The 27,515-nt window shown below is 43.8% G+C and overlaps 2 protein-coding genes across 5 annotated transcripts in view; one reads left to right on the top strand and one right to left on the bottom strand.

The window, feature by feature from the left end:
* MRPS14 (mitochondrial ribosomal protein S14) overlaps positions 1-7,974 on the bottom strand; it is a 29,131-nt gene extending 21,157 nt beyond the window's left edge. The window contains exon 1 of the mRNA XM_033916323.1: positions 7,791-7,974. Within this exon, the coding sequence (XP_033772214.1) occupies positions 7,791-7,959 (169 nt within the window). The 5' untranslated portion in view covers positions 7,960-7,974. The remainder of the gene's footprint in view (positions 1-7,790) is intronic.
* On the top strand, positions 6-24,035 carry CACYBP (calcyclin binding protein). 4 transcript variants are annotated; one of them, XM_033916322.1, is made up of 6 exons: positions 6-68; positions 15,902-16,121; positions 16,419-16,515; positions 17,608-17,707; positions 18,743-18,837; positions 21,153-24,035. In XM_033916322.1, exons 2-6 carry the CDS (start codon positions 15,935-15,937, stop codon positions 21,307-21,309), a joined length of 636 nt encoding a protein of 211 aa, XP_033772213.1. In that variant the 5' UTR covers positions 6-68; positions 15,902-15,934; the 3' UTR covers positions 21,310-24,035. The 4 variants fall into 4 exon arrangements, with proteins under 4 accessions (XP_033772213.1, XP_033772211.1, XP_033772212.1 ...); XM_033916320.1 differs by lacking the exon at positions 6-68 and adding an exon at positions 127-269; XM_033916321.1 differs by lacking the exon at positions 6-68 and adding an exon at positions 525-682.
* Positions 24,036-27,515: the final 3,480 nt, after the last annotated feature.

Genomic DNA, 27,515 nt, shown 5'->3' with positions numbered 1-27,515 from the left:
GCCAATCAGCGGAGCTTGAGCGCCTCTTCCTGACTTCAGCCAATAAGCTGGTTCGGGGGTGGAGCTTGGTGAGTAGCTCTGACCTAGGCCCACCTTAAGCCCAGCTAGATACAGTAAATCGTTTCTTTGAAGATTACGCTAACTTTATTGACATGACAATTTTACACGTGTTGACAAAAGAGCGTGATTATAAAAATGGAAATAATAACGGTAAAATGAAATAGATGTGTACAAAGAACAGAGTCACCAAGGCAGCTCGTAGGCAGCAAGTAAGCTCTTCTATCTCAACTATTTATGTTGATGGTGCATAATATTACAGGGAATCAGAAAAAAAATGATCGCACATTTTTGTGGTTTTAAAGCATATTCTGCTTATTTGATAGATTGTAACCTCTAAAGAAATGTCTATTATCTGTGTCTACAGCGTTATACATAATAGTAACAAATGTAGTTACAGTGCATGTTTAATGCGTAAAGGGACCACGTGGTGCTCTAGGGTGTGATTATGCAGTTCCTTTGGGTGGGTAAATGAAAGATTTGACTTTACGTCACATGGATTTCTCCGGAAGATTCCAGAGTGCCGGGGAAACCGGAAGCGTGAGCTTGAGTAGGGGTTAGACCGCTCTCTTCGTTTACAGTCCATTAAGCTTGATGAGGAGGAATGGCTTCTGCTGTGCAAGAGGTGAGGCGGGTCAAGAATAGCGAGGTATTCAATGGTTGCTGCTTAAAACAAATATTTGTCAGACATTTGGGGGTAGAAATGTGATGGTTGCATTTTTCAACGTTTTGCTGTTACTGTCTTCTGAAATTCCCGACTCTGAACGAGATTTGGAGATTTAGGTAGCCAGGGTCATCATCCCCATCTCTGGTCTGTTTACGAGCAGGAGCAGTTGTAATTTTGCACCCTCCTCCCTCCAGCAAGCGTTTGAAGACAGCGGAAACATTATTTGCATTCTCTTGACCAGCGATTTTGGGCTGTATGTTTTTTTGTTTTTTTTCAGAATTGGTTAACCCTTTCAGGACCATAAGGATCGTAGGCCAATTTTTGTGGTTTTGACGACATTTTTATGGTAAAAAGGGCTTGCAGATGCCAAAAAATTGATTTTTTTTTTGTGAAATATCATTATTTTTTTTTAAAAAAAATCACACTTCTGGCTTATGGACAGTGTGGCAAGTGAATCTTCTCGTCAATCTGGCAACGACGCTAATGAATGAATGTCGGAACCAGTTTGTTTACATAAAGGCAGTATCATATGGAATCCGTACATATCAAATTTAGAACTATAGACTATCCCAATCAAAATTTATAGGATTTTAAAGTTATGGGACAAATATGTCCCTTGGTCCTGAAAGGGCTACCGCACATATCCGCAGATAACTCTTAATGCGCTAATAAATATTGTTGGGTTTTATAAAAATTGTATTGGCGCTCAGAGTACAAAGTACTCTGCATAAATAATGGTGATGTAAAAAAAACAACAACAACAGTATGCTAGTAAATAAAATTATCGTGCACAAAATATAAGCTGTTAGTGCTAGTCAGGTTTTAAAATGATCTGCAATGACTATTCATAAGAGGGATTTGCATGCACCTGTGGGGGTGGTTCCTCTGCCAGTCTTGTTTTCAGAGAAAACCAAAAAAACTCTGTGGAGTCATGATGTTCCCAAATGGACTTTATTTGAAAGTATCAAAGTTCCAAAGGTACACTAAAATCATCCACATAAAATAATTCCATCCACATAAGAGCCTTAAAGGACCTAGTCCGCTAGGGATACAGGACACAACACGGTCCGCGTTTTGACAAAATGTCTTCTTCAGGGGTCCCTGGGGGGTCCTATAAAGGTGAGTACGTGGGAAACAATTGTGTGGTGAACCGGAAGTGAGACTTTTGCAAGCAGTGTCTCACTTCCGGTTCACCACACAATTGTTTCCCACTTACTCACCTTTATAGGACCCCAGGGACCCCTGAAGAAGACATTTTGTCGAAACGTGGACCGTGTTGGGTCCTGTATCCCTAGCGAACTAGGTCCTTTAAGAACATAAGAAGTTGCCTCCGCTGAGGCAGACCAGAGGTCCATCTCGCCCAGTGGTCCGCTCCCGCGGCGGCCCATCAGGCCTATTGCCTGAGCAGTGGTCCCTGACTATTTCTATAACTACCTCTTGCTCCTATCCCTATAACCTACCTCTACTCCTATCTGTACCCCTCAATCCCTTTGTCCTCTAGGAACCTATCCAAACCTTCTTTGAAGCCCTGTAACGTGCTCCTGCCTATCACAGCCTCCAGAAGCGTGTTCCATGTATCCACCAACCTCTGGGTAAAAAAGAACTTCCTAGCATTTGTTCTAAACCTGTCCCCTTTCAGTTTCTCCGAGTGCCCCCTTGTACTTGTGGTTCCCCATAATTTGAAAAATCTGTCCCTGTCTACTTTTTCTATGCCCTTCAGGATCTTGAAGGTTTCTATCATGTCTCCTCTAAGTCTCCGCTTCTCCAGAGAGAACAGCCCCCAACTTTTTCAGTCTGTCAGTATATGAGAGGTTTTCCATACTCTTTACTAGCTTAGTTGCTCTTCTCTGTACTCCCTCAAGTACTGCCATGTCCTTCTTGAGGTGCGGCGACCAGTATTGGACACAGTAATCCAGATGCGGGCGCACCATTGCACGATACAGTGGCAGGATGACTTCCTTTGTCCTGGTTGTGATACCCTTCTTAATGATACCCAACATTTTGTTTGCTTTCCTTGAGGCTGCGGCGCACTACGCCGATGCCTTCAATGTTGTGTCCACCATCACTCCCAGGTCTCTTTTCAGTTTACTTACCCCTAGCGGTGATCCCCCCATTTTGTAAGTGAACATAGGGTTCTTTTTCCCTACATGCATGACCTTGCATTTCCCTATGTGAAGCTCATTTGCCACTTTTTGGCCCACTCTTCCAGTGTCGTCAAATCCTTTTGGAGATCTTCGCAGTCTTCCGTGGTTTTAACCCTGCTGTATAGTTTGGTGTCATCGCAAATTTAATGACCTCACATTTTGTTCCTGCCTCCAGGTCATTAATAAATATATTGAACAAGAGAGGTCCCAGTACCGACCCCTGCGGAACTCCGCTCGTGACACATTGCCAGTCTGAGTAATGGCCCTTTACTCCAACCCTCTGTTTCCTGTCTGCCAGCCAGTTTTTGATCCATCGGTGGACCTCCCCTTGCACCCCGTGGTTCCATAGCTTCTTAAGCAGTCTTTCGTGTGGTACCTTGTCGAAGGCTTTTTGAAAGTCAAGGTAAATGATGTCTATGGATTCTCCTTTATCCACCTGGCTGTTTACTCTCTCAAAGAAGTACAATAAGTTTGTGAGGCATGACCTACCCTTGCAGAAGCCATGCTGACTTGACTTTAGCTGCCCATTGTTTTTGATGTGCTCACAGATGCTGTCCTTAATCAGTGCTTCCATCATCTTTCCCGGGACCGAGGTCAAGCTCACCGGCCTGTAGTTTCCTGGGTCACCCTTTGAACCCTTCTTGAAGATGGGCGTGACATTTGCTATTTTCCAGTCCTCCGGAACCTCTCCAGTTTTTAAGGATAGGTTGCATATTTGTCGAAGTGGCTCTGCTATTTCGTTCCTTAGTTCCTTGAGTACCCTTGGGTGAATGCCGTCCGGACCAGGCGATTTGTCGCTCTTAAGCCTGTCTATCTGCCTGAGGACATCCACTCGGCTCACTTCTAGTTGGACCAGTTTGTCATCCTGATCTCCATTTACGATTTCTTCGGGTTCCGGAATGTTGGTTGTGTCCTCCCCCGTGAAGACATAGTAACATAGTAGATGACGGCAGATAAAGACCCGAATGGTCCATCCAGTCTGCCCAACCTGATTCAATTTAAATTTTTTTTTATTTTTTATTTTTTTCTTCTTAGCTATTTCTGGGCAAGAATCCAAAGCTTTACCCGGTACTGTGCTTGGGTTCCAACTGCCGAAATCTCTGGTAAGACTTACTCCAGCCCATGTACACCCTCCCAGCCATTGAATCCCTCCCCTACCCATCCTCCACCAAACGGCCATACACAGACCGTGCAAGTCTGCCCAGTAACTGGCCTAGTTCAATATTTAATATTATTTTCTGATTCTAAATCTTCTGTGTTCATCCCACGCTTCTTTGAACTCAGTCACAGTTTTACTCTCCACCACCTCTCTCGGGAGCGCATTCCAGGCATCCACTACCCTCTCCGTAAAGTAGAATTTTCTAACATTGCCCCTGAATCTACCACCCCTCAACCTCAAATTATGTCCTCTGGTTTTACCATTTTCCTTTCTCTGGAAAAGATTTTGTTCTACGTTAATACCCTTCTAGTATTTGAATGTCTGAATCGTATCTCCCCTGTCTCTCCTTTCCTCCAGGGTATACATATTCAGGGCTTCCAGTCTCTCCTCATACGTCTTCTGGCGCAAGCCTCCTATCATTTTCGTCGCCCTCCTCTGGACCGTCTCAAGTCTTCTTATGTCTTTCGCCAGATACGGTCTCCAAAATTGAACACAATACTCCAAGTGGGGCCTTACCAATGACCTGTACAGGGGCATCAACACCTTCTACTGACTACGCCTCTCTTTATACAGCCCAGCATCCTTCTGGCAGCAGGCACTGCCTTGTCACACTGTTTTTTCACCTTTAGATCTTTGGACACTATAACCCCAAGGTCCCTCTCCCCGTCCGTGCATATCAGCTTCTCTCCTCCCAGCATATACGGTTCCTTCCTATTATTAATCCCCAAATGCATTACTCTGCATTTCTTTGCATTGAATTTTAGTTGCCAGGCATTAGACTATTCCTCTAACTTTTGCAGATCCTTTTTCATATTTTCCACTCCCTCTTCGGTGTCTACTCTGTTACAAATCTTGGTATCATCTGCAAAAAGGCACACTTTTCCTTCTAACCCTTCAGCAATGTCACTCAAGACTGACGTGAAGAACTCATTTAGCTTGTCAGCTATCTCTTTTTCCTCTTTTACCATTCCCTTTCTGTCTCCATCATCCAAGGATCCCACTTCCTCCCTTGCTGGTTGCTTCCCCTTAACGTATCTGAAGAATGATTTGAAGTTTGTTGCCTCCCCCGCCAGTCTCTCTTCATATTCTCTTTTTGCTTTCCTTACCACTCGGTGACACTCCCTCTGGTGTTCTTTATGCTCCTTTTGGTTGTTCTTTGTTTGGTCCTTTTTCCATTTACTGAACGATGCTTTCTTGTCACTTATCGCCATTTTCACTGCATTTGTTATCCACACTGGGTTTTTTGCTTTATTTTTTGCACCCTTTCCTGAACTTGGGGACACACAGGTTCTGTGCTTCGTGCACCGTGCCCTTGAGTAGGGTCCAGGCTTTTTCTACGGTCTCCATCTTCCCTGAGTTGCCGCTGAGTTTCTTTCCTACCATTTTCCTCATGGCATCGTAATTCCCTTTTCTGAAATTGAGTGCTGTCGTGGTTCTTATCACCTTTGTTGACCCACTTTCTAGTTTGCATTGGATCATGTTGTGATCGCTGTTTCCTAGTGGCGCTAGTACCGCCACCTCCTTTGCAGGTCCCCCTAGCCCGTTGAAGATTAGATCAAGAGTGGCATCTCCCCGTGTTGGTTCCATCACCAGCTGTTCCATGAAACAGTCCCTCGTGGCCTCCAGGAATTTGGTCTCCCTCATGCAGTTTGAGTACCCGATACTCCAGTCTATCCCAGGGTAGTTGAAATCCCCCATCACCACCACACTTCCGCTGTTGCATACCTGCCTCAGTTCAGCCTCCAGGTCGTGGTCGATTTCTTCCGATTGTCCAGGTGGGCGATAGTACGGTCCCAATTTTATGTCTGCTCCAGTTCCTCCCGGTAGCTTATCCCATAGTGATTCCAAGTCATCCGCCCTTACTGTTGTTTCCATCCTGGTTGAGGGTATGGAGTCTTTTATATATAGCGCTATTCCTCCACCCTTTTTGTGTGTCCTGTCCCTCCTGTAGAGTTTATACCCTGGTATGGCCCTGGAGGACCGCTCTTATGTGGATGATTTACTTTTATGTAGATGGAATTATTTTATGTGGATGATTTTAGTGTACCTTTGGAACTTTGATACTTTCAAATAAAGTCCATTTGGGAACATCGTCACTCCACAGAGTTTTTTTGGTTTTCTCTGGATTTTTTTCTTTGTGGATATTTTGGGGTCAGTTCCTTTTGTTTTTTGTTAGTCTTGTTTTCAGGACATCCAAAATGAATATTAATAAGATAGATGTATCTCAAGAGACTTTTGCCCAAGGAAGGGTTAGAACAATGGTTTTCAACTTCTTCAAGCCAAATACCCCTTAAGTCTAACAAATATCAACAGAGTACCCCGCCCAAGCTCCTCCCCAGACCCCATACCTCATAATATTACTAATTATAATGCAATTGAGGGGGGGTTTCAAAGAGGTCAAGGCAGATAACCTCAGTAACAACTATAGAAAAATAGACAAATACAGTAAAACCTTGGTTTGCGAGCATAATTCATTCTGGAAATATGCTTGTAATCCAAAACACTCATATAGCAAAGCAAATTTCTCCATAAGAAATAATGGAAACTGACGATTTGTTCCACAACCCAAAAACTTTAATACAAAAGAACCATCGGCTTAGTTGTGATGACCTGACACGTGTATACTGTACATACTTGTATCTCAAGACCTCGCTCATTTATCAAGTTAAAATTTAATAAAACATTTTGCTCGTCTTGCAAAACACTCGCACTCCAAGTTACTCATAATCCAAGGTTTTACTGTATAGTGCAAAATATAGACAGCAGATATAAATTCTCAAAACTGACACATTTCAATCACTAAATTGAAAATAAAATCATTTTTCCTACCTTTGTTGTCTGGTGATTTTCATGAGTCTCTAGTTGCACTTCCTTCTGATTGTGCATCTAATATTTCTTTCTTTCTGCCTCCTGCACGTTTCCTCTCCTCTGGACCTCATTCCCTTCCCCAACCAACATCTCCCTCCATGAGTCCAACTTTTTCTTTCTCTTCCACCCCTATTGGCAACATCTATTTCCCTCTCTCTTTCGCACTGTCCATCTGCTTTTCTCTCATTCCCTCCCTTGCTGCAAAGGGGAAAGAGAGAGAGATCCAGGGTGCATCTCTCCCACTCCCTCTACTGCAGGGGTCTCAAAGTCCCTCTTTGAGGGCCGGAATCCAGTTGGGTTTTCAGGATTTCCCCAATGAATATGCATGAGATCTATGTGCTTGCACTGCTTTCATTGTATGCTAATAGATCTCATGCATATTCATTAAGGAAATTCTGAAAACCCGACTGGATTGCAGCCCTCAAGGAGGGACTTTGAGATCCCTGCTCTACTGCTACATCCAACATTTTTCCCTTTCTCATCCCCTGGATCATGTGCAGCATTTTTCACCACTGCCCATCAGCCCCATTCCCATTTCTCCTTCTATCATCCCTCTCCAGCACCATGCCACATCTCTCCTTCCATCACTATGTCCAACATTCCTCACCCTTGCATCCCCTTCAATTTGTCCCTCTGTTCCCTCTCCACCACCATATCCAACATTTCTCCCTCTCATCCTTCTATTCCCCATGTATCTCTGCCTCTCTCTCTATGCCCAAATTTCCACTCCTCTCTCTATGCCCAATTTTCCTCTTTCTTCCTTTCCCCATGTACACCAACAGGAGATTCTGGGGATGAGGATCTGCTTCCAAGAGGCAGACTATTTTGCCTACTTGGACAGCCTACACTAGAAGTTTGTGAGCTCAGGGACCGATCCCTTGGGAACAAAGCTCACCCTTGGTTAGACTTGAGTGCAGGCTGAGTGAATTTGTGGTGCTTTTTCCTGGATCGGGGCTGACTGCTTCCTTCCCCTGCTTGCATATGTGAGATCCGGTGGGGATTGAGGTCTTCGGCCAGTTTGGCCTGAGTGGCAATCCAAAGATACATGCATTCCGGGCATGCATTCCAGATTCCAGACTAGTTGAGGCAGAAATTCTCTGTCTGTAAGCTGTTTGCAGTTTCAGCACTTGAAGCTCCCAGCACACAGCATTGCACAGTGAGTAGCAGGCAGACAGTCTGAAAAACAAAATTGGGGGTGGGTCCTTAAAATCTGATCTTTTGGGAGGGTTCCTGGGTTAGTGTCAGGTCCTACCCCTTCTAAAATTCCAGAATTTTAATTTTTTTTGGTACCCAGTGTAGATCTCTCGCCACTGAATTTCCATCCAAACATAAACCAGGAGACTACCTATTCCAGTGCTGATTTCTATCAGGAGAGGGCACTAGTTCACAATTTTTGGAAGTTTCATAAGAGAGAGCAGCTTCTCCAGCACGTGTCTTTAAATAATACTAATGTAAGTGGCAGAAATCACACCTACATTACAGAGGTAGGACATTTACACCTGCCCTCTTTTATAAAGCCATGGTAGAACATTTTATTATAATAATAATAATAATAATTTTATTCTTATATACTGCCATACCCAGCGAGTTCTAGGCGGTTTACATTAATTAGAATAGGATCCGCATAGACATGTAGATTTACCACAAATTTATCGGACTTACAACAAATTTAGCCAAACTTGGCAGATGAAGAAGGAAGAGGGTAGAAGAAGGGGAGGATAGGAGCTATCATGAAGGAGGAGATGAGCCGAGCAAGGGGCCCGGAGATTACCGGAAGGGACCGTTAAGGGTCTTGTTTGCTGAATAGGTAAGTTTTGAGTAATTTTCTGAAGCCGAGGTAGGTGGGGGTCTCGAGTATCATTTGGGCTAGCCATGGGTTCAGCTTGGCTGCTTGGAAGGCGAGGGTTTTATCTAGGAATCTTTTGAGATGACAGAGCTTTAGCGAAGGGAAGGCGAACAGCTGAATTCTGCGGGATTTCTTATTGGTGCAGTGAAGGTTAAAGTGGGGAGTGATGTATCTTGGCGAAAGGCCATTTACCGCTTTGTAGCAGAAGCATGCGAACTTGAAAAGAACTCTGGATTCGAATTGCAGCCAGTGAAGTTGGTGGTAGTACGGGGTGATGTGTTCCCATTTCTTCAGGCCATAGATGAGACGAATGGCGGTGTTTTGGATCAGTTTTAGTCTTCTGGTATTTTTCTTTGTGGAGCTCAGGTAGATAATATTGCAGTAGTCCAGCATGCTGAGAATGGAAGATTGTACTAGTAGGCGGAAGGAAGTGTCATTGAAGTATTTTTTTATGGTACGGAGTTTCCAAAGTACCGCAAAGCATTTCCTGACGATGAGGTCGGTGTGATTTTCTAGGGATAGGTTTTTGTCTAGGGTGCCTCCCAGCATTTTTAAGGTGTGTTCTAGGGGGAAAGTCATTCTTTTCAGGTGAATTGAGGTGTTCTTGATTTTGTCCTTGGGGGTGGCTAGAAAAAATTTTGTTTTGTCAGGGTTTAGTTTCAGCCTGAACGATAGCATCCAACGTTCAATCTGATTGAGAATATTTGTAATGTGGTCAAGTAGTTCTGGTGTGAAACTGGTTAAAGGGATGGCTATTGTGATGTCATCTGCGTAGATGAAAAATTTGAGCTTGAGGGTGTGAAGGAGGTTACCTAGGGAGGCCAGGTAGATATTGAATAGAGTGGGGGATAGAGGGGAGCCCTGTGGGACACCACAGGTGTTGTCCCAGCTATATGAGAAAGAGTTGTCCTTGAGTATCTTGTAGGATCTATTTTTTAGGAACCCCTGGAACCAGTTGAGGACCTGATCAGATATGCCAATGTGTGCCAGGCATTCGAGGAGTATGGAGTGGTCAACCAGGTCAAAGGCACTGCTTAGGTCTAGCTGTATGATCAAGGCACTAGAGCCTTGACTAAAGAGCGTGTGAAGATAGTCAAGAAGGGAAGCTATTATGGTTTCGGTGCTGTGGTCCGCGCAAAAGCCTGATTGATTGTCGCTTAGGATGTTGAATTTTTCTAGGTATGTGGAGAGTTCAGCCTTTACCACCCCTTCTGCTATTTTGGTGAATAGGGGGATGTTTGCGATCGGTCTGTAATTAGATGGTGAGTTTGGGGATTCTTTTGCGTTTTTTATAATGGGTGTGATCATAATATGACCTTGCTCTGGTGGGAAGTTTCCTGTGGATAGTAGGGAGTTGACCCATGTCATCATGTTTGCTTTGAAGTGGCTTGGGGCAGCTTTCATGATGTATGGTGGGCATGTGTCCAATTTGCAGAAGGAGTGGGTGTATTTATTGTAGTAGGTATTAAAGGTTTGCCAGTCAATTGTTGAGAATTGTTTCCAGTTAAGGTCTGTTCTGGCTCCTGGGTTTGGGTTAGCTATATCGGGGTCTGGGAGAATGGGGAATAGTTCGAGGGGATTTGTCCTGGTGGGTAAAGTTGATCTTAATTTTTGGGTCTTGGTGTTGAAGAAGTCTGCGAGGGCGTTGGCGGTTATAGTGGGTTCTTCATAGAGGTTTGTGAAGGTTTCGATGTTGTATAGGTCGTTAATCAATTTAAAGAGGTTGCTACTGTTGGTTTTAATGTTACCAATTTTGTGGGAGTAAAAGTTTTTTCTTTTTTCGTTGGTGAGGTTTTTGTAATTTTTTAGTTTTAGTTTCCAGGCCAGTCTATGTTCTTGGGTTCCTGATTTTTGCCATAGTCTTTCTGTTTTTCTGAGTTCCTTTTTTAATAGCAGCAGTTCTGAGTCGAACCAGCCTTCTTGGTTTGAATTTCTTATTCTGCGGGTCTTAATGGGGGCAATTTCGTTTAGTATGCTAGTGCTATCCACGATTCAGGAGGTCATGAATTGTTCCGTTTCTTCGGTTTGATTGGTGTATGTTTCGAAACGGGACCAGAATTCCACTGGGTCAATTTTTCCTCTGGAAGTGTGGGTTTTTATGATTCTAGTTTTGCTGTTTTTTGGGGGTTTATGTTGGCATCCTATTGAGAAGGTGCATAGGGAGTGATCTGACCAGAGGGAGTTGGACCAACTGCCTTGATTCCAATAAAATGTGGGATTGGCCAGTTCCTTGGAGGAGAAGATTACCAGGTCTAGTTGGTGACCTTTTTGGTGGGTTTTAATAGGGGGTTGTTTGGCATAGCCTAGTTGGGTGAGCAGTGACCATAGGTCCGGGATTGCTCAAGATGGATGTTAATGTCCCCGCATAGTAGGTTGTAAGGACTTGTTAAGGAGTTGGTTAATAGTGATTCCGCGAAGTCCTCTTTGGCCAGTGTCCATTTTTTTGGAGGAATATAGAATAAAGTGATAGTTAGCGAGGAGGGCAGTGATTTTGAGGTTAGAGAGATGGTTAGAATTTCTACGTTGGGCGAGGATATTGTGTTTTAGCACTGGCCAGTGAGGTTAATACTCCACGCTCATAGGAATTGAATGAGAATCGGAGCATTTACCTCGCTGGCCTGCGCTAAAACGCTCTACCACGGCTTCATAAAAGGCTGCATTAGATTGTGAGCCCATTAAAGATAGGTACCTGCATATGTGTACAGCACTGCATAAGCTAAGTCAGGGGTGTCAAAGTCCCTCCTCGAGGGCCACAATCCAGTCGGGTTTTCAGGATTTCCCCAATGAATGCATGAGATCTATTTGCATGCATTGCTTTAATTGTATGCTAATAGATCTCATGCATATTCATTGGGGAAATTCTGAAAACCCGACTGGATTGCGGCCCTCAAGGAGGGACTTTGACACCCCTGAGCTAAATAGTGCTATAGAAATGATTAGTAGTAGATTTCAGATATTTTTGCATGTATTTTCTTTAAAATTTTTAATCACAATCTCGCTGTGCATTAGTGATTTAATTGCGATTAATAAGTAAGATATTTTTAAAAATCTTCCTGCAGCCCTATTTGAAATGTGAACTTGTGAAGCTTCATAGCCTGGAACCAGTAGCATTCTAGTTGGGCACATACTGTGTATGAACGTGCTAGTACAACGAAAGCTGTTAATCGGTGATTAATCCACACATCAGAGCAGGAAGCAACTAGGCACAGGGTATGCAGCTTGTAAAATGTATGGTCCTCAAAGCAAAATCAGTGAATAATAGAAGAATAGTGTCTCACTGTTTCTAGATCATTTTTCACACAATAGAAAGAGGAAACATCTTACCTTTCCTGTAAAGGTTAGCTTTTTATGTTTTGACTAGTCATTAAGCCCGTTACATTAACGGGTGCTAGAATATATGTCTTTGTCTCTCTCCCTCCCACTGTCTCTCTCTCTTTCCCTGGCCCCCTTTCTCTGTCTTTCTGTCCCTTTTCCTTCCCCTGTGTCTTTCTTCCTTTCTTTCTGTCTCCCTCCATCCTGCTGTCGATGTCTGTCATTCTTTCCCTGCATTTCCCTGTGCAGCTGCAACAGAATTTCCCTCCCCCTCCAGGTCCCTGTGCAGCAGTAGCAGCATTTTCCCCCACCCCCCTTTCCTACTCTTACCACGATGTGGCCTGCTTCTTTTGGCTCCTCCCCCTTCCCTTCCCGCGGTCTAGCCTGCTCCAAGGGCCACCCCTTCCCTTATTGTGTTCCCCGCAGGCAGGCCCAGCTTCTCCCTGCATGTTACCTTTTTTCATTCTGTTGCCCTCTGTCGCATGGCTGCCTGCCTGGTCCCATTGAGCGGCTCGCGGCTGGAGTCTTTTTTGTTGGCGCTTCCCTGCCCACCCCGCGGTCTGGCCTGCTCCAGGCGAGTGTCGCATCGGCTCTTCTCGATCCCTGCAAGCGTCGGAAGCCTTCTCAGACGCTGGTACGGCTCATGAGAGGAGCCGACACCGTGATCTTGTGGAGAGCAGGGAGTCCAGTGCTGGCGGCCAGTCCTGCCAGCGAGTGTAGGTAGGTGCTGGGAAGCAGTAAGGCTGGGGACTCGCACATGCGCACTCCTGCGGCCACGGACCTACATCTCACAGATCAGGGAAAATGGAACACGCAAGTAGGAGTGCACATGCGCGGGTAGGATTTTATTATATAGGATTAAGGCGCCTAACTAAAGTGCAAAAAACTGTTAAAAACATGTAGGTGCCTAAAAATTTTTTTTAAAGCATCTGCTTTATGTCTACAGAGGTACTTTACGGCACCTAATGCCACTGTTGCATTGGCTAACGCTGGAAGTGGCATTTGGCTTCTTACAGTGCCTCCGTATCTGCAATTCACATGAAAGGTATGTGCTAAAAATGTAGGCCTTGAAAATCCTGGCCTATGTTTCTGGCACCTATCTTTCACGAAACCGTGATTGGTGGCCATTTTTAGGAGGCCTCAGATACTAGCGCCATTTGTAGAATCTGGCCCTAAATGTTAATGTACATTAACGCAGGTCCTCTCCATCATAGTCTGATCTCTCTTCTCCTCCTCCACCACCATCCTTCCCTCCCTCCTACCTTCACAGAGTGCCAGCAGTGCTAAAAGCACTGCCAGCAGGCTAGCTGTCTTGGTCTCTCTATAACAGTTCAACTACATGAGAAATGTCAGATACTGTGCATGTGTGGGGTGGAGGTTGAGGAAGAAATGCAGTTTGGAGGGTGAAAAAGAGAAGCAAAGTCCTTTAAATTTGGAGTTATGTTTATTTAAAACTTTATATGCCGCATAACAGCCAAAAGAGATCCAAGCGGTTTACAATATATATTTCACATTCATTTGGAAAAGAACTCCATCCAAAATCGAAAAGGAAAGAATAAAAGCAATAATTTTTTTTAAATTCATAAAATTCTATAACAATCAAAATATCAATAATAAATCATAACTAATACATACAAACTGAAAATTTTATTTAAAAAATCAGTCACTACATGAATACAGATTGCAGTCCCAAACTCATTTCTTCAATTTTGAAAAAGCCAATTGAAAAAAAATATGCTTTTAAGTGTCTTTTAAAATTGATATATGATTCTTCTTTTCTCAATTCTATGGGCAAATTATTTCATAGCCGTGAAACTAGATTAAAAAACGCACAATCTCTAGTTGAAGCAAGATGTGCCTTAGATTCAGGTTGGTTCCTTCCTCCCCCCCTTTCTTCGCCACCACCAGTGGTTAATGCTGATTGAGGCAGCATCTGAAAGTGCTCCAGAATAGAGGTCTGACAGTGGTTCTGGTCCTACAGGTAAACCTAGAAGTGAGCTGTGCATTTGAATTCCTTCCCCCACCGAAGAAGAGAACTTCTTGGTTTATATAATAAAACTCTAAGCGCGCATGCGCACTTAGAGCTTTGTGATTCCTGGCTCCATGAGGTGTGCCTCCATGTCGAATTCGATTTTCGAACACAGAGGCAGGCCAGAACCCGGAACAACTCCCCCCTCGCTGTCACTCACCGTCAGAGTGCCACCTCACTGCTGCCGCTGATTCGGAGGGGAGGGGCACAGGTGCACCTGCCAGCATCTTCTTCTCACCCTCCTTCCTCCCTCTTGCCTGCTCACCCGCCCGCCACGGCTCCTCTCTCGAATGGACCGGGGACCGCAGCCAGCCGCCGATAGCCTCCACGAGCGAAGTGAGGAGCTGGCCCGGGCGGCGCAAGGTCCACGCCTGACCCTGGCTCTGCCTAGTGCTAGCTGCACGGCCAAGCTGCTGCCGTTGCTGCTCCGTGCAACCCCGGCTTCCTCCAACTCCCGCAGATGTGTGCGCACAGACGGGCGGGCGGCCCGCAGACAGGAGGCTGCCGAAGCTGGAAACACACAAAGCTTCCCCGGGGGGGGGAGGGGGGGCGGCAAGCAACGGCGAGGAGAGGGGAGACAAGATCGAAACATTTAAGTACCTCACGGGACGTGTCAAAGTGGAAGATGATATTTTTTTTCCTCGAGGGACCCTCGGCCACAAGAGGGCACCTGCTCAAATTCAGGGGCGGAAAATTTCATTGGCGACACCAGAAAGTATTTCTTCACAGAGAGAGTGGTTGATCATTGGAACAAGCTTCCAGTGCAGGTGATCGAGGCAGACAGCGTGCCAGACTTTAAGAATAAATGGGATACCCATGTGGGATCCCTACGAGGGTCAAGATAAGGAAATTGGGTCATTAGGGCATAGAAAGGGGGTGAGTAAGCCGAGTGGGCAGACTTGATGGGCTGTATCCCTTTTCTGCCGTCATCTTCTGTGTTTCATCTTCTATGTTTCTATGAGGAGAAAGTAGAAGCAGGCCGCAGAGGCTTTCGGTGCCTGCAGGCCACCGCGCTTCAGGCGGATGTTGGTGGAGGGCAGGCAAAAAAGAACGGAGGTAAGGGTTGCTGCTGGACATGGGAAGAGAGACTGGGGGGGGGGCAAAAAAAGGAAGGGAGGCCTACTGCTGGACAGGGGGAGTAGAAAAGAGGTGTTGCTGGACAGGGGGGGTCAGAAAAAGGAAGGGAGGCCTTCTGCTGGACAGGGGGAGCAGAAAAGAGGTACTGCTGGACAGGGGAAGAGGTGCTGATGGACGGGGGGGCAAGAAAAGGAAGGGAGGCCTACTGCTCGACACGGGGAGCAGAAAAGAGGTGCTGCTGGACAGGGAGAGTTAAAACAAAGGGAGAAGGTCTGCTGCTGGATAAGGGGAGCAGTGAAGGGGTGGTGGTGGACACAGGGGAAGAAAAAGGAAGGGAAAATGGACAGGGGGAGCAGGCAAGGGGTGGTGGTGGACAGCTGAGGAAAAAGAAAGACAGAAAGAAAGAAATACAGAAACAGGCTAAGGAGAGAGAGAGAAATAAATAAATACAGACACACACACACATATTCTAGCACCCATTAATGTAACGGGCTTAAAGACTAGTAGATGATAAACAGACATGAGACCTGATATGATAAAACAGTTTCTCTTATTTTGTGTCTACTGGGGGAGGGAAGACACTTGGTAGAGAACCTTATAGGAGATGATAGTACATGCTAGCTAACTATTAATAAATGACTCATAGTGGACAGGGGAAGGGAGGATGGTGTTTGGTCAGGCCTCTGCTCTTGTGGCTCTTTCCCGGTTTAAATGTGCGTTGGCTAACTGTTCTTCATTCCAGCTTCAGAAAGACCTGGAAGAGGTGAAGCAGCTGATGGAACAAGCAACCAGAAAACGAGTCTGTGATACTCTGATGGTGGAGCAGCGCAAACTGGAGACAGAAATTGCCAACAAGCAGGCGCAGCAGAGACGGACAGCAGAAGAGTCTACAGAGTTACTGAAACCAGCCACTGTTGTTGCACCTGTTGCCACTGGTTACATGGTGAAAATTAACAATTATGGTACCAGTGCTTCTTCTTGTGTCTTCCACAAGCTCTCCAGTAGAAATAGTGGTGTTCCATCACAGAGGTCCTCAGTAAGGCTTCTGATGAAGGAACCTTTGAAACCAAAAAGATTCTTCCCCTATCTGTTCCTCTACTGAACTGTTGTTTTTAATGTTCTGCCTCCCCCCTCCCCTGCCCCCCCCCAGGTGCTGTAGCACAGTGAGTGTCTTGCCCTCAAGTTCTGTTTTATTTTGGGATTTTTTTTATTTTTTTTTACATTGAAAGTCTTATTTTCTTGTAACCTTTTGTCTTAAGGATGGGATCAGTCTGACAAGTTTGTGAAAATTTACATCACTCTAAATGGGGTTCACCAGATTCCTGCAGAGAATACTCAGGTCTCCTTTACAGAGAGGTGGGTAGTATGCATAGCAATTGCTGCTACTTGCAAACCAGGGAAAGAACAGTTTTCTTCCCTGTTCTGCTATACTGCTTCAACAGAAAAAATGCAAGCAAGTTTATAAATAAGCATTAAGCTTTTTTTGTTTGCTTCAGTGTAGAAACATGAATCTCACCTGAATCTTATTTCTGTGAACCTTTTTTTGTTTTAATTTTTGTATTTCATACACTTGTGTAATATAGCTTACTTCTCTTATGAATAGTAATCAGTCTGTTTTTTCTAATAAAATGCTTTGATCACAGCACATTGCTTAGATTGATCACTTGTAGATGAGTGTTAACGCGCAAGAGACACTATATTAGAAACATTATTTACCCCAGAACAGCAGGCAGAATATTCTCACATGTGGATGACATCACTGATGGAGCCCCCGGTACAGACACTTTAAAAGTGCATTGCCACTTTAAGACTTTCAGAAAGTTCACAATAGCCCGCACCACACATGCACGAGTGCCTTCCTGCCAGTAAAGTGAGGAGGCAGAAAGATTGAGACTGTTTCTTCCGATGCAACCTATGGGAGAAATGTGACCACTTTTTAATTACATTTTTGGCAATAGAGTGGCCTTAAAGAGTACAATTTTATGTATATGCATAGCTAGGGGTATTCAAGTTTATCGGGCGTTCTTAGTTCAGTCCTCGGGACACACCAACTCAGTCTGGTTTTCAAGATATTCACAATGAATATGCATGCGAGAGATATGCATATAATGAAGGCAGCACATACAGTCTCTCGCATGCATATTCATTGTGAATATCTTGAAAACTAGACTGACTTGGTTCTTTGAGAACCTTGGTGTACTGATTTAACCTGTAATATCTAAGGAGGCATATTGAATTTTATTCCTGGTTTTATCTTGATTGTATGATTTACAGTTTCTGGCATATTTAATAATGTATATAAAATAACTGTACTTCTAGGGTCAGGCAGAGTGATATTCTTAGCTAGATGTCAAGTTGTCGGGCAGATTTAAGTTAATACACGAGTATAAATTGCCATTTTATCCTGTGCTCAGGATTCTAATTCCTACTTTCTGTTTAACAATCTAGATCCTTTGAGTTGCTTGTGAAAAATCTGAATGGGAAGAATTACTCCTTGACCGTCAACAATCTTTTGAAACCCATCTCTTTGGAGGGCAGCTCTCGAAAGGTGTGGTACTGTGTGCTCCCAGGCTGCTTGTTTGGCAGTGTTGCATTTCTAGACCATGAAGAGAGCCCAAAGGGGCCTCAACGACAAGACAATCAAAGCACAACAAAGGAGTCATGAGGATAAGATGTCAGTGATTCAGCCACGAGTGTGAAGTTCAAAGTTCATTTTATTGATAGTAGCACTGCGAAGACTCGACACTGACAGTGTTTAGGCATCTATGCCTTTGTCAAGAGTCTCAAAGGATGATTACTCTATCACATAAGTAGAGCATTCAATACAGGTCAATGTTTGGAGCGAGCAGGAAAATAACTGGTGTCCAAAGCGAAGTTGAGGGTCACAAGTGAGGAAGATGAAGGCATAGATGCCGAAACACTGTCTTCGAGTCTTTGCATATGCCAGACTGAGGTTGGGGGGAGGGGAATAAATAATGGGTCTAAAAACAGAGGAGGGGAGAGGGTGGACAATGGGATGGAGGGAGAGAAGTTGGATACAAGGGATGGTTTGCTTTTGTACGAACTGAGGGGGGCAGGAGCAGCTCCCTGGGATGGAGGTGGAGTTGAAAACATGATTGACAGTTTTCTGCAAGCAATTTGCAAGTTTGAGATACAGAACCCTATTGTTTCAGGACCACTAGACACATCTACAAGAAAGAAAATTACCGAGGCAAGAACCTAATCTTTCTTAACTCTTTCAGTTTGTACTCAAGTAGCAGATTCTGAGCCAAAATATTAACCTGAGCTATCATTACTTTGGCCAATCAGTTAGCTTGCCAAATAACTTTTAAGGTAACTGATGCTGATTGAGATAGCAAGTAAAGCAGTAGGAATAAGTTAAGGAAGAAATTAGAGGTAAGTTGACAAATTTGTTGGTACTGCTGTTTTAAATATAACAAAGTTCTGAGGTGCTGAAAAATAATCTCATACTTATTACTCCAGCACTTAAATCCATTATGAGAGACCAGTTTAAAAAGACCACACATACTGTACATCTATGCAGTTAAGCAAAACAACCCTCCCCCTCTCCCTCTTGCTACAGGTCAAGAAGGACACAATTCTTGTAATGTGCAAGAAGAAGGCTGAACACAAATGGGAATATCTGACTCAGGTTGAAAAGCAGAGCAAGGAGAAGGAGTGAGTATCACAGTTGTAGGTCTTGTGGAACCCAGGTCATGTGAAAGGGTTGTTCTGGGGTATGGTAAAGCTAATCTTGGCACTCCAGTTATGGGGATAAAATGGGGTATGTTTCTAGCAACAGCAGTTTGTCAGCTTTGTAATGGTTTATACTTCTCCCTCAGTATTCGTGGGGGTTAGGGGCAGAGCCGGCCCGCAAATGTTGAAAATTTGCGAATAACTTTTTCACCGGCTCTGACCCACCCCCGCCTCCCTTTTGCCTTCCCCCTGGCATCCCGAACCTTACCTGGTGGTCTAGCAGGCTTTCGAGGCAGGAGCGATCTTCCTAAGTTCTGCCCCGTGCAGATCACTTATAGGAAATGTCTGCCGTGAGTTGCCATAGTATCTTGAGACTTATGCTTACACTGATGACATCCAACTATTGCACCCCATTGATCCAGGAAACCTAGACGAAATACTGATAATCAATAATAAATTAGAATCAATAAAAAAATGGCTTAATACCAACAAATTAGCCTTAAATATCAAAAAAACAAAATCTATGCTATTCTCTTGGAAAAAGGACATTTCATTAGACACTGCCTTTGTCCTAGACAACATTCCCTTAGATTCCGTTTCATCGTTAAAAATTTTAGGTATCATCGTGGACGATAAGCTTTCATTTCATGAAAACATAGGGAATACAGTTAAATCATGTTTTTGTAAATTACGTATGATACGTTCTATATCAAAGTTCCTTAAACCCAAGTCCATCAACATATTGATTCACTCGTTGATCATTTCCAAAATCGATTACTGCAATTCCCTTTTTTTTAACATACCACAAAAAGAAAAAAGGAGGTTACAAATTATCCAAAATACCGCAATCAAACTAATTTACAATGCAAAAAAATTTGACCACGTCACCCCTCTGTTGATAGACTCCCATTGGCTTCCTATTACCCATCGAATTTCGTTCAAAATATTACTGCTAGTTTTCAAATCTATGACTTATAATGAACCCCAGTTCATTACAAGAATGCTCATTCCATACAACGTTTCACGGACCCTCCGATCAGCTTCAAACAATCTATTAACAGTTCCATCCCTGAAAATAATTGGAACTAGAAGACAAGACATGTTTTCAATTATTGCCCCTCATTTGTGGAACTCTATGCCCCAGTACATAAGAGACATAAAGGACCTCTTTTCTTTTAAAAGAGCTTTAAAAACTTATCTTTTCAAGGATGCTTTTAATATATGACCCCCAGACTTAGAATTTTTGGTCCCTAGGGTTGACATCCTACAATTTTTTTTTTTTCCCCTTCCTTGAGTTATTTTCCCTTTAATGTATTTTTTCTTCTACAAACATATTGTAACTTCCCCCCCAATCCTCACGATTCATGTATGTTAACCCAGTATGTTATCATTTAAAGTCATTGTATTTGTCTTTCTATTTCATTTGAATTGTACATCGCTTAGATATTCAATAAGCAATTTATCAAGCACTAATAAAACTTGAAACTTAAAACTTGCTGCTTGGTAGCCAGTTAGCCCATAGGCTTGTGCAGTAGGTTTATCAGTTGGGAGATCACTCCTGACAAGTCGGTCCTACCAAGAGGGGAGAAGTTTCAAGTTTATTTTTGACTTATTGAATCGCTTAATTTAATTTGCTAAGCGATTTACAGATAAAAAAATAGAAGTGACCTATAAGGAGCTTAGTGCTGAGATTTGAGAAATTTTCAGCATTGGATGTAAAAGCCACAGAAATCCTTAGGGGGCAGTTTCTCCAAGTGGGTTAATTCTGTGCATACCATGAGAGGAATGAACCTCATGCCTAAGCCAGGGAATATAGAGTATGATGATCTCAGTCTCTCAAATTGACTGCTAATGCTTGGCTATTTTATGTCCATTTTTCCAGAGAGCTTCTTTCTGGAGTTAATAAGATGCAACATGTATAGGCAGCTTATCCAGGTGTGCTGGAGGTTGTTTTTTTTTATTAAGCCTGTGGCACCCCTCATGAGGATTTTGCTGTGACTCCAATGCCTCCTTTGTCAATTACACTTGTGGAGGTTTCTGTTTCCTAAGAATCTCCTATTATAGTGGCTATTGACTGCTTTGGTACAAACTGAAGATGGCAGTACAGTCTACTGGGGAAGGAGGAGGAGCCAAAAGATGTAGATGACATCCTTCTGTAGACAACTCGTGACCAGGGATATAGCAGTACACTTGTAGTTTTTTTGTTTGTTTGTTTTATTTCTTAAATGCTACTGACTTAACTCCCATCTAATAGAAAATGTGCCTTGATTTTTGGTTTGCTGCTTCTTGTTCCACAGAAAACCTTCATTTGATACCGACACAGATCCCAGTGCTGGGCTGATGAATGTTTTGAAGAAAATTTATGATGATGGTGATGATGAGATGAAGAGAACCATTAATAAAGCCTGGGCAGAGTCTAGGGATAAACAAGGGAAAGAGGAGTTTGATTTCTGAAGAAAAGGATCCATATACAAACTTCTCTCCTGGATGCTTCAGTGTAGACTTCCCAGTGGAAATTTATTCCAGAAATCAGATCAACCAGTCTTAAGATTCTCAACAAAGGCATTCAGCTGTTCATCATTTCAACATGCTTATCAGAAACTTGTGACTTGGTGAGACCTTTTCTGTCTTCCTCAGCAGGGAAGATGGGCTCAGAATATGGTAACTGAAAGACTGCTCTAATCTATTTCCCACTTCCCCTTTTAATGGAAAGAATGGAAAAGAAGAGTAAACGGGAACGAGATCTTAAAAGTTGCCTTTCTATCATACGTAGATGTTATAACTCATTTGTTTGTCCTTTTTCTCCTAGCTTCCCTTAAGGGTGCAGACTTTAGGTGATCTTTGATCTGTCTCCTCCTCATGCCCAAACATGTAACTAAAATGGAAAAAATCTTTAACGGATGAGTTCTTAGAAGTATTGCTACCACCTTTGTGCTGTATTATTGGGCAGTACAGAAGTGATTAAATACATGATACAGAATACAGTGGTACCTTGGTTTACGAGCATAATTTGTTCCAGAAGCATACTTGTAATCCAAAGTACTCATATATCAAGGCAACTTTCCCCATAGGCCATAATGGCAATGCTGACATTTCGTTTCCACAACCCAAAAGGTGCCAAGGAACTTGGGAGGAAGTGGCGAGGGGTGGCCCAGGGGTGTGTACCTGTCGGGTACCGGGTGCTGCAGTTTGTAGGTGGCCAGCTGCACATTACCATCGTGATCCTTTACATCTGTAGGCAGCGCCGCCTCAAGGAGACGCCTCATCCGTCCACCAGCCAACCTGCCGCACTACGCTGGAGAACGCAGCCCACGCAGCCGAGCACTGTCCCACATGCGCGCCATGTATAAACATGCACAACATCAATGACTGACATGCGTGATCATACGCAACTTGCAGGAGGGATGGCGCTCAGCTGCGGGGGCTCAGAGGCTCTCCAACATGGTGCGGAAGGCACCTGGCGTGGAAGGATGGTCGGCGGACAGAAGAGGCATCCCCCTGAAGCTGCGCTGCCTGCAGCTCTAAGTGCTCATTTATCGGGGCGGCGCTCGGTTTGCGAGAAAAGTTTGCTGCGTGTTTTGCTCATCTTGCAAAACACTCGCAAACCGCGTTACTTGGTACCTGGTTGTGGCATTATCACAGCCATCTCTTGCTAAGTGGATGGATTTTAAAGCATGGAAAAAACATGTAAAGAGAAAATGAGCAGTAGATGTGTTCTTAAGCTTTTCCTGAATGAAATTTGTTTTTAAAATAACAAATGTCACCTCTGAGCTGAAAACTGTTCAGCTCATGAATTAACTTTTCATCAGGTGGTTAAGCACTGCATGGGAATCTGCTGCTTTATTGTAGATTCTCTCAGTGGTCTGATTTAAAGGCCTAAACGCCTGGCTTTAGTACCAAAAATACAAACATCCCCTTTTGGTTAGTTCATACTGGCAGTTAACAAGCCCAGTTTTTTGTTTACATTTTAATACGAAAGTTGGTTATGAAAGTCATACTGGGGGGATGCGCTAAAATCTGCGATAGTCACTAAACCTGTTTTCACAGCATTAGCAATGATGGCTGATAACCGACCCGATGCACTAAATGGCCCACTGCGTGTTTTTCCTCTCGATCGCCCGTTATCCAATCCATGCAAATTAGTAAAACCCCATGCAAAATAGCCAAGCGATTGATGCACTAAAATCGCGTGGCTATTTAGCATCGGGTTTTACCGATCGTAAAACCTGATTGCTCTAGACCTGTTGGTAACTGCGTTACCGACAGGTCTGCCTGGTTTTTTTTTCTTCAATGGCACAGATATTTTGCTTGTATTACACATGCAAAATATCTGTCCCTTAAAAAAAATTCCACTCCACTGCCGCAGGCTCTCCCCAGCGACCCCAGACAATCACGCGCCGTGACCAGCCTGACAAATGCGATGACTCCCCCGAACAAATGCGGTGCCACACCCAAACCTAAAACAAATGGCAGGAGGGATGCCGACTCCCTCTTGCCATGAAGGACTTCTCCCCTCCCCCCAAAAAAAAAGACAGGTCTTTTGGCTTCTACCCAAGAGAGGGGTATGAGGTGTCTGAGCCAATCAGGGCTTTAGGCCCCTCCCCGTGCATCACATAATGCACATAAGGCCTGGCATTCTGGACGGCGCATCGGAGGAAGCAAGAGGGTCTGAGCACTCCTCCTGCTCCCCCAAAAATGGTACAGGGAAGGGGGGCCTCAAGGGGGATGGGGCCTCCGGTGCCATTTTGCCGCAGGTCAGAGGGGGGGTTCAGTCGGGATGGCAGGAGGGAGTGGGCATCCCTCCTGCCATCTTTTTGGGGTGGGAGGGCAGTGGCTTGGGGGTGCCAGCGGGGGGAGAGGGGGGCTTTTTTTAATGGGACAGATTGTGCTTGTTTTAACTGCTGTTAGGGCTAAGCGCTTGTGTCAATCGCTCACTGAGCAATTGAATCAGTGACTTTTGCATGCAAATGATTTACACGTAAACGTGATAGTGCATTGATCGCTGTTGGAGAATTGGTCAACAGCGATCGAGTCGCTATCTTTAGTGCATCTAGCCCATAGTGATAAATCCCACATTGTTCTGTACCATGTAATACTTTTAATCATATGTATCAGTTTGCCTCTCAGACTGTGCAAGAGTCCAGAACTGAATGTAATTAAAATTGGAGTTTTCAAAAAAATTGCTTGCTTCTGCCTTTTCTCATTAGGTTTGAATATAGTTTCGCAATTAAGTGTATACCTCTATGTACATAGATCCCTGCTTGGTGTCAGATAGCATTAGTCGATTATATTAAGGTACCAGTCTGCTGCTGTTTGAAACTCTCTAATAAAACTCAGTAGAACTGCATCTCAGCTCATAATGCCAAGTTGCTACTTAGGAACTTAAAAATCTTTTGAACTGTTTTCTTAATGTCTCAGCATATTTAAGCCCTTTTTTTAAAAAAAAAAAAAAATATTTATTCATTTTTAAAAGCCACCATAAAGTGCAACAGGCTAACCAACAATTAGTTCAATAAACAGCACTCATTATAATCAAATGATATAATAAGTCCATAACACCCCGCACCTACAGGGTGCATGTTTAAGCCCTTCTATTAAAATAAAGGGCTGTGCTGTGTAGCTTAAAGCCAGTTCTACTGGGGAAGTCCACTAGTCTATGTGAATCGCACCTGGACACAGCTGCTTCTACAGTGGGGTTGTTCTGCCATAGCTAGAGTACTTGATCTCCAGGATCACTGTAAATTATGGGAATATGGAAGCGTTGCATAACTCTGCCACTCAAGACTCCTCTCCAAATAACCTGCAGTAAAAGAACCATGTGTTGCATTGCTGCAGGTATGTGACCAAAGGAACATACTTAATGAGTAGGTTCTGCTTTTTAAGACACTCTGATTTGCATTGTGAACTTAGATGATGATTTTGCATACACAGTTTGGTAGGGGGGTTTTGAAGGGGGTGTTTACTGAGGTGGAATTTGATTGGACAGCTTATACTCTTTGATATTGACTGTTTGAACTTTATCCATTTTGAATGGTTCTCACAGAAGATAAATGCTTGGATGGGGTGGGATAGTCAAATTAATAGCTAGTAGGCAGTAGATTAATACTATTTGATGAAATAGAAATTATGCAGATTATACCTCTGCTATAGTCTCATGTTCTTATCCCACCAAACCCATCCAGACACTTGGGTTAGTTCTATGCTTCTAAGAGGTGAATGAGCTGTTATCACGTAAGAACCTTGTGTAACTCCCTGCAAGTCACAATTTGTCATAAGAAAGCTTCAGGATAACTGATACCAGAACCATGATTAGGTTCTGGACTGGTCTGGAGGGACGCCAGACAAGAAAATTAGTGGGTAAAAAGTAATTTACCTTTCCTTATCCCATCAGACCAGTCCAGATTCTTGAGATGTACCAAAGCAGTTCTTAGGGTGGGACACTGAAATCCTTAATGCTATCAGCTTAGGCACCAAGGGCCATATCACTTTGAACTTGAATATCCAACCTGTAGTAAAGGAAAATAGATTTTCAGTCTTCTCTCATACTCCAGTTGCCTTGAAACAGCCCCTTTGGGGCGAAACATGTATTAGTGTGGGCTTGACTCTTCTCCCGGTGCAATTAAGTTTGGATCTCTTAAATCATTCTAAATTCCAACTACACTTTAATATATTGCAATGAAATACCCAAGAAATTAAAAATGAAAATTGCACTTTAGCCAAGCATTAAATGAGTGTTATGAAGTTGGAAGTTTAACAAATATTTTGAATGTGGTTTCCCATGAGAACTGATGAAGAAATCTCCATGAAATAGTGAAATTTAGTGCTGTTCATCAGAATGTGATTATATTTAATAGCGAAATTTAGTGCTGTTCATCAGAATGTGATTATATTTAATTTAATTCTTATATACTGCTAATAACCGTGAGGTTTCTAAGCGGTTTACAAAAATGATGCATTAGAAACATAGAAAGATGACGGCAGATAAGGGCTACAGCCCATCAAGTCTGCCCAACTATTGACCCTCCCTATTAAGTCTAATGACCCCCTTAAGTATAATTGTAATTATACTGTCACTCTACTGACCCGCTCTTTTAAGTCTATACCCTAGTGACCCTACCCCTTGACATGACCCTCTTAGGGATCCCACATAGGTATCCCATTTATTCTTGAAGTCTGAGATGCTGCGTGCCTCGATCACCTGCACTGGAAGCTTTTTCCAATGCTCAATCACTCTCTCCGTGAAGAAGTACTTCCTGGCGTCTCCACGAAACTTCCCTCCCCTGAGTTTGAGCGGATGATCTCTTGTGGTCGAGGGTCCCTTCAGAAGAAAGATATCATCTTCCACCTCGACCCGTCCTGTGATGTACTTAAATGTCTCAATCATGTCTCCCCTCTCCCTACGCTCTTCGAGAGTGTAGAGCTGCAATTTGCTCAGTCTTTCTTCGTACGGGAGACCCTTTAGCCCTGAGACCATCCTGGTGGCCATCCGCTAAACCGATTCAATTCTGAGCACATCTTTACGGTAATGTGGCCTCCAAAATTGCACACAGTATTCCAGATGAGGTCTCACCATGGTTCTGTACAATGGCATCATGACTTCAGGCTTCCTGTTGACGAAGCTTCTCTTGATACAACCTATCATCTGCCGTGCTTTAGATGAAGCCTTCTCCACTTGAGTGGCTGCTTTCATGTCAGCACTGATGATTACTCCTAAGTCTCGTTCTGCTGTAGTCCTGGTTAAAGTTTCTCCATTCAGGGTGTAAGTTCTGCAAGGATTTCCGTTACCGAGATGCATGACCTTACATTTCTTGGTGTTGAAGCCCAGCTGCCAGATCGAGGACCAACTTTCTAAAGTACGCAGGTCTTGCTCCATAGCATCCTGTAGATTATAGCCGTTTACTATATTGCATAGTTTGGCGTCATCAGCGAATAAGGTTACCTTGCCTTGAAGCCCTTGAGTCAGATCCCCAATGAATATGTTGAAGAGGAGTGGGCCCAGGACTGAACCCTGTGGCACTCTGCTAGTCACCTCCGACATTTTAGAGAGGGCACCGTTAACCACCACCCTCTGAAGTCTGCCACTAAGCCAATCTTTAACCCATGCAGTTAGAGTCTCTCCTAATCCCATCGATTTCATCTTGTTCAGCAGCCTGCGGTGTGGGACGCTGTCAAACGCTTTGTTGAAGTTCAGGTACACGACGTCCAAGGACTCTCCTGAGTCCAGTCTTCTTATTACCCAGTCAAAGAAGCTGATAAGATTGGACTGGCATGATCTACCCTTGGTGACTGGGATCCCGGAGATTTCCCTCGTTCAGGATCGTATCTAATTTATACTTAATTAGTGTTTCCATGAGTTTACACACTATTGAGGTGAGGCTTACCGGTCTATAGTTCGCAGCCTCAGCCTTACAACCCTTTTTATGTAGAGGAACGACGTTGGCTGTTTTCCAGTCCAACAGAACTTTCCCCGTACTTAGTGAGAGATTGAAGAGCACTGCCAACGGTTCCGCCAGAACATCTCTCAATTCTCTGAGCACTCTTGGGTGTAAATTGTCTGGTCCCATGGCCTTGTTTACCTTTAGCCTTGCCAGTTCGTTGTAGACTTCCCCAGGTGTGAACTCAAAATTCTGAAACGGGTCATCCGCGTCTTGTTTTACCTT

Source organism: Geotrypetes seraphini, chromosome 12 (assembly GCF_902459505.1).
Source record: "Geotrypetes seraphini chromosome 12, aGeoSer1.1, whole genome shotgun sequence".
Classification (NCBI taxonomy): domain Eukaryota; kingdom Metazoa; phylum Chordata; class Amphibia; order Gymnophiona; family Dermophiidae; genus Geotrypetes; species Geotrypetes seraphini.
Note: the sequence above shows the minus strand (reverse complement) of the source record. Positions and strands in the feature narration are given on the sequence as shown.